The sequence below is a fragment of the Myripristis murdjan genome, chromosome 16 (genome assembly GCF_902150065.1).
Source record: "Myripristis murdjan chromosome 16, fMyrMur1.1, whole genome shotgun sequence".
NCBI classification, from domain to species: Eukaryota; Metazoa; Chordata; class Actinopteri; order Holocentriformes; family Holocentridae; genus Myripristis; species Myripristis murdjan.
The window spans coordinates 16115027-16122555 of record NC_043995.1 but is presented as its reverse complement, the minus strand read 5'-3'; the positions used below and the strand labels follow the sequence as shown (position 1 = coordinate 16122555).

Genomic DNA, 7529 nt, shown 5'->3' with positions numbered 1-7529 from the left:
GAAAATATATGAACATGATGGGAGATATTTTCATCTTTTGTCTATTTAACTGAAGTTAAAAGTGTTATGTCTTTTTTCAGATGTATGAAGACATTAATAATGTTGTATGACTGTCACTTACAGCTTCGTATTTGTACTATTTCATGCAGTTCCAGTTTCACAGTTGTAATTTGCATGTGGCCTTGAGTTTTACGTTACTTCATGTCATTTCATGTCAAGTCATGTAATTTCATTTCATATAAACATCAAGTCTGACAAGTATTGACAAGCAAGAGAAGATGATGATATTCTTGCTGCTTTTACAAGGTAACATAATTAGTCATCCCTTTGTTTCAATGGCATTTGCATTCCTCGACCTCAAATACAAACTGAATTCATCAAAATGAGATTCTGTAGAGGTCATCTGGCAAATTCATTTATGCTAATAGAAAATTATTTCATTCCTCTCTTCCAGCTATGAGCAGCCCTGTGTTTTCTGCAGAATGGGATGCCCAGGTTGTCATGGACCTCGAGGCCCTGGTTACCTCCTGCGTTGTGATACCTTGCACTTTCACATATCCTGGAGGAAAAATTGCTAGCTCCAAACTCAGAGGGATCTGGTTTCTGCGTAATGAAAGAAATGACACTGTCTTTCATGAGGACAAGTCAGAGATTGCTCCAAATTTTAGAGACCGCACAAAGTTGATGGGACGCCTGGGAGAAGGCAACTGCACCTTGGAGATGATTGAAGTAAAAGATCATGACAGAGGCCCTTTGTGTTTCCAAGCTGATATACCAGGGACGGGCCAGTTCACCTTTTTGAAAAACTGTGCCTTGCTGAAAATGCTCTGTACGTGGAGATATCCTGCATGTAGTAGCACTGTACAAAAGATTTCCATTCAGTAATGAAAAAAATCTACAACAGTTTGGCTTGTGACAGTGTGTCACAGTGTGACCTCCTTGTTCTTTTTTTGCAGATGATCCTCCAAAGCCAACACTGGCTCACCAAGACACAGCCAGTCAGGGTGAACCGTACACCATCACCTGCTCTATCACCCACACCTGTCCCTCTAATATGCCTACACTCACATGGAGCAGGAGCACAGGCAGGATCATTGAGGATCACAAAAACAACGGCTATGGCAGATGGGAGATGCAGTCTATTCTCACATTCATTCCAGAGGAGACAGATGATCACTCCAAGATCACCTGCACGGCCAAATTTAATGGAGGGGGGAGCTCGTCTGCAGACCATACGCTCCTTGTACAACGTAAGGCATTGGCCTCCTTGTTGGTTATTTACTTCTTCAAGCCAATGATATTTTACAATGCTCTCAGTCTTAACCTTTATAGCTTTATAACCTTTATAGTGACCAACATGTGGGTAGGCATCTGGGATGGGCCCCAGTGGCCCCAGCGACCCTCACGGATAAGCGGTTTAGGAAATGAATGAATGAATAACCAGCAAGTACCCTCCTGTTAAAGGGGTGTGGGTGCACAAGTTCGGGGTGCATGTCTGCATCAAATCAATCCCATCACTCCCTGGTGGGCAATTCAGCTACTGAGCACATGCATGTCAGCACTGTAAGCTGCTGTGTAGATGCTGCAATATCTCTGTTTTACCCCACATGAGCTTATTGGAGATTAGGAGAAGCACCATATAGTTAAGTTTATAGATCATTTTCATTTTCTTATTTCTGTCTGTTTGCAGGTAAAAAAAACCACAGGCACATCATTGTTCCTACGCTGGTCGGGATTGTTATTGCTGTGGTTTTTGGAGCAGCGTGCATTCTCATGATGAAAAAATATAAGTGAGTCATGGGTGTCGTTAGTTGACATACTGAGAACACAAAAGCTTATTAAAAGTTATTAAATGCTAAAAACAATTAAATTACCATCCTCCAATGTTTGTTATACGGTGTGCAAGTAATTTTCTGTTTGCTCTAGGAAACGTATTGCAGAACTCCAAAGCAGTGGGAGAGGCAGGTAAGTGCAAAAATGTTAGGATAAGTTAAGTTAAGTTAAGTTAAGTTAAGTTAAGCAAACTGAGGAGCATATTCAGTTTGTTTAGTGCAACACTGATATCAGGTCATTTCAGTGCTTTCGCATGCCTGTCACAGTTTGATTATTCACAGCCTGATGCTCAGTAAACACTCTGTCCTGTCACATTTAGTGTGTGGAGTCGGCTGTCCAGGATGTCTCGCAGGTGAGAGAAGCTGCTGATTTGATTTGGGGCTTTTGGAGTCACTACAGGAATCCATTTTGTCCCCATAAAAACTGTGGAATATGTTGGATAATAGAGGAGGAGGACACGCATAAATAAGTTTAGCTGAGATCAATGAACAACTGAAATCGTTTGAACTCTAACAATGTTAATGTGTACTTGTGAAATTCTCAGGATCCGTTCTGGTGGTGCGGGACGAGGTCATGTTGAACAAAGGCAAGAGGCATTTAAAGGGTCTTCATATTAATTTTCTTTTCTTTTCTTTTCTTTGAGCTGTATTTAAGCATGAAGTCCCTTGAGATAGGCTTTTTTGAGGAAGTCATGGTCAACATAGCACACCATTACAAGGTTATAAAAATAATAAAATCGAGCATGAGTATGTTGCTGCTTTCCCCATGACAACTTCTCATAGACCCATGCATGGTTGGTCACACTGTAATTTGCATATGTCTGCAGAAGTGAACTCCTGTGTTTTTTCTATCAGATCTGTACTTTTATTAACTAAGATTACAAACATTTGCATTTTTCCGTTCTCCTTTTTAAGAAAATGTCTCTAAGCGAGGTTTTAAACATAGGTACATGTCTCAAAACACGTATGTGGAACATTGAAGTGTCTGTGACCAAAACTTTCCTTCTCATTTGTTTTGTGATCTTCACATTTGAGTCAGCCTTGACTTTCAAAAATTCTATATTTACACAAATACATTTCCATGATGTGCTGTCTGTGTTCTCTGCCGTATGTTGAGGGATTGATTTATCCCGTAATTCATGGAAAATAAATCTGTTTTCATTTGCAGGTCTAAAATGGACATGATGGATTTTGGTGCTGTTCACATGTAGGTATCCTGAGTAAAACAAAAAAAAAAAAAAAAAAAAGATTAAATAGCTGATTGTTGTTTTTTAGCAGTGCAGTGAAGGATGTTTTTATCCACAGGCCCAATAATGTGAGCTCAGCGACATCTGTGAACCAGAAAATCAACAAGCCTCGATTCCCATCCCCCAAATGGTATATGCTCATTTCTCTTACATTTGACCCTTTACCACCTTTTAGTCATCATGTAATACACTGAATTTTAATTATTATTATTTTATTATCATTGTTGATAGCATATGATATCATATGATTATAGCATATGATGACTTATTGTCTTGTTTTTTTTTTTTTCTGTTAATGGACCTCAGCCAGCCAAGATCCAACCATCACATTGAGGTTGGTACTAAATTACCTCTAATTTATCACTCCCTAATAATGCATACACTGCCAAGCTCTCAGATTATGACTATAATGTGTCACAGGACTATGACGATGATGATGATGAAGCAGATTATACAAACACGGCAGAGCTCAACATCTATGGAAACCTCTGAGGCGACGCCACCTTCCAACGAGAGAGCAAGATCAGAAGGAAGCACTAAATCTAATCACTTCCGTAATGATCGCTTGCATTCAGTGCATCTGATGATTGTCATTTTGTTCTCCTTTTATCTCTTTTATAGCGAAATGTATTTAATTCTAGGTAATCTGACTGTTTTATTTAGGAAAATTTAAATGTACTCTGATGAAATGTATGATTAGAGGTTATGTATTGTTTGACAGTCTGTATTGTGTTTCCATATCCACTCCTTTACATTATGGTCACGTCATTTCCATTTAATAAAAATGATACCTGCATTACCGTCCGTGTTTGCATCAAATCTCACACTCATCCAGTACATTGTCCAGACATTTGCACTGCTATGCTGCTGTCACTGGCTCCCCTTTAGCCACACAGGATGCAGGAGGGCAGGGCTTCCCCCGAAACTCAACAAACTCTTTGGTTTTGGTTTTTGGTCCAGATGCCTCAGTAGGTTAATAAGTGTGGCAGTGGCATCCTGCACTCCTCTCTTGGTCTTATAGGCAAACTGAAAAGGCTCCAACAGATCTTTTACTGAGTTTAAAAGATCAAATCTGACAATATGCTCCAATGTTTTCATGACGACGGATGTCAAAGCCACGGGGCGATAGTCATTCAAAGTCTTAGGAGTCCTGACTTTTGCAACTGGCACCACTATGGATCCTTCTTTCCAGATCCTCAGTACTTTCTGTTGCTCAAGGGAAGACTGGAAAATGGGTGAAAAGATACTTAGTTGCCTCGCACACCTCTTTAGCAATTTAGCTCCCAAGACAGCAGGACCAGGGCCTTTTCTCTCATGAATATTATACACCATCACCTGGTCAGTTATGTTCTTGCAGCCTGGAGACCCAATTATAAAATGAGACAGCTTGTCTTTAAAATCAACAGAATCGAGTCTGGTATCAAATGTGTTTAACTCTTCAGCTAACTCAGCGTCAAACATTTAGGAAAGGAAACTTCTTTATTTCTATTTTGCATCCCCACCATGGACTTAATTCCTTTCCAGGTTGCCATAGAAGACCCAGAGTCCATCTCACTCTCTACTTTCATTTTATATTTATTTTAATCTTCCTTAATTTCCTTCTTAACCCGTTTCTGTGCAACCCTCCTGTCTACAAAGTCATCCTCATAATAAGACTGCCTCTTCTGAATAAGAGCTTGTTTGATTTACTAATCCAAGGTTTATTATAGGGTAAAATAGTAGATGTGGTTCAGAGACTGGGACATGGAGCACTGGTTACAATGTGCAAAGTTGGGTGAATCAGGACAGATTAATGTGGCAAATAAAACGGCTGAGGTGACACACTCAATATCTGGAGTACACACAGTCTCCCTCACATTTCTTCATATTGGAATCAGGCGTGATGTCAACTTTTGGGGTTTTGAGGTTATCAAGCATGAAATTACCTGAGAGAGGTCAAAGTGACTTAATAAGTACATAGAAATTAAGACAAAAGGAATATTTAAAAGTAAGTAAAAGTAATGAAGAATACATAGATAAATACTAGTGAACACTGGGGTAAGAGAAACCTGTATGAAAATACACAGTACACAGACATTTTCTTACACATACACAACATGAACATTATATTGTTTTAGTCGAAATTTATCAGTTATACTCCATATACTATAAACTCTTCTCACCCACTGTTCATTGTTTTACTGATGGCTGTTTACTTTTCTCCACGAAGTCAGAATAAATCTTTGAAATCAAAATTAACAATCCAAGTAAAAATATTTTGTTGTTTGTTGTCCATTCAGTGCCTCTCCCAGTATGCAGTGTATAGCCTTGGTGTTGTTTTGTTTCAGTTGGTAAAATCTAAAGAAATCACATGCATGTAAACAAAAAATCCTGTTGAAACTGTTTAAATGATCTTTGTATGTGTCCATCAAAGAGTTGACCTGGTCGTCAGCCCCCCATGAACCCATTTTTTGGGGGCCAAAAAAAAGGTACTCATTTTAAAGAGGAAAACAAAATATTAGCATATATTTTCTGTGGCTTTGGCATCAGATTGGCTAGATTTAGTTTTTTTCCTTGCATGTTTGGTACTTTCAAAGTAAATCTTATCCAGTCATTTCATATTTCAAGTTTCTTCAGTCACTGAGTGTCAGGAGCAGGACCTCAGCCACACCTCTCTCAGCATTCTTGTAAATACCCTCTTAACCTTCTCCCACTCTCTCATTCAGATTCTGCACCCCTCCCTCCTTCCCTCCCTCCCTCCCGCCTACCCTTATTCTCCTCTTGCTCCTCTTTTTCTGTCTCCCCCTCTCCTTCCTTACGAGAGCAAAGCCTCTACAATGGTATGAATTTTGCTCTCTATGTGCCATCAGTTCAAGTTAAAGCCTTCTGTTTTTTTTTTTTTTTTTTTTTTTTTTTTTTTGGTTATAGCAAAGTCTTAATCCATGGCTGCATATAATTTAAGGAGCCATGATAATACTAAAGCATCTAAATCCATATCTCAGCACTGGATTCTAACAGTTTCATCATGCTGGCGAATTGTTTTGGGTGGTGACATTATTTCCACTGAATTTCACACATTTATGTACTGATATTTGATAATAATAACTTTGTCTCAACTCCACCTTCATCTTCATTTTCAGTTCCTTTAGGGTGGCAGTTTCTCATGACTAGTTCAGCTATTGGCTCAGTGCTTATGGTAAATTTAAGGGGTTCTTCTTTTCAGCAAGGAAAAAAAAAACAGAAAAAACAGGTGCAGTGTAGACTTGCTGTAATTGTTTTTGTGCAAACAGTTAAGTGATGATTTACAAAAGATAAAAAATATGTCATATGGATTACCTGCATCAATACACACTCAATGCAATAATTATAAAAGTCAGAGCCACATGGTCGGGAAATCAAGGCAGCTACATGCTTCTGTGATTATCCAGTTGATATTTAACTGAGAATATTCATTTTTGTTCGTTTGTTTGTTTGTTTTTTGACCAGTGAGCCTGGAAACAGGACAACACAGGGGCTGTTTGTACCCCAGGGCCACGGCCTGTCCTTGAATGACCGTGGGGTCATTTTACATGGGACACTAATGCGTTTAATCGTATTTACTCTTTAAGTATGAACTCATTCTGCTAGATTTTTCGAAATATGACACGATCATTAAACGAGAGCCTGGCGGATCACCGTATACAATTCGCACGAGGCAAGGTCCTTACTCTTCCTGTTGTTGAGTCCTCCACCCAAGCTTCAAAGGGGGGTTTCCTCAAATAAAGCATCGTTACAGACTTTGGTCACAGTAGGCTGGCATCTGCTAAAAATATCATGAGAACTTTCCTCGTAAGCCATTTTAATTTTACAGTGTATTTCACAGAGGCACATAATTTAAATGAAGATCTAACCACTAATTATTTTTATATATAATTATTATTATTTATTTTTATATTGAAAAAATATCATGCTATAGACCTAATTAAGAGGTATAATAATAATAATAATAATAATAATAATAATAATAATAATAATAATAATAATAACAACAACAACAACAACAACAACAATAATAATAATAATAACAACAACAATAATAATATTTTATTTATACAACACCTTTCATACAGGGGTATAGCTCAAAGTGATTCACAATAAGATGAAAAAACAAGAAAAGAGTAGAGGTGGTAAAATAAATCTCAACAGGATATATAAAAGACGGAAATAAAACAAATTAAGTATTAGATACAGTAAAATATGTATAAACAAAGGGAGACATATAAGCAGTAAAATATGTAAAAGAACAGAATAAAGGAATAAGAAAAGGGAAGCAGATGAATACTGACACTTGTAAAATTATGCCTGGCTGTTCAGAAGTTGATTTATTTATTTGCTTGTCTGTGAGGGATAAATAAAGGGTTATAAAATGATTCAGAGTATATCTCTACTGAACCACACATCATAGTTTGCCACCAAAAAGCTGAGATACAGG

At 37.9% G+C, this 7529-nt stretch overlaps 1 protein-coding gene across 1 annotated transcript; it reads left to right on the top strand.

The window, feature by feature from the left end:
- The first annotated feature begins 246 nt into the window (after window positions 1-246).
- Window positions 247-3867, top strand: LOC115374468 (myelin-associated glycoprotein). Its single transcript, XM_030073419.1, has 11 exons — window positions 247-306; window positions 455-829; window positions 957-1250; window positions 1691-1790; window positions 1927-1965; window positions 2153-2185; window positions 2378-2419; window positions 3001-3039; window positions 3138-3209; window positions 3386-3413; window positions 3500-3867. The coding sequence occupies exons 1-11, from the start codon at window positions 279-281 to the stop codon at window positions 3569-3571; spliced, it is 1122 nt and encodes a 373-aa protein (XP_029929279.1). The 5' UTR covers window positions 247-278; the 3' UTR covers window positions 3572-3867.
- Window positions 3868-7529: the final 3662 nt, after the last annotated feature.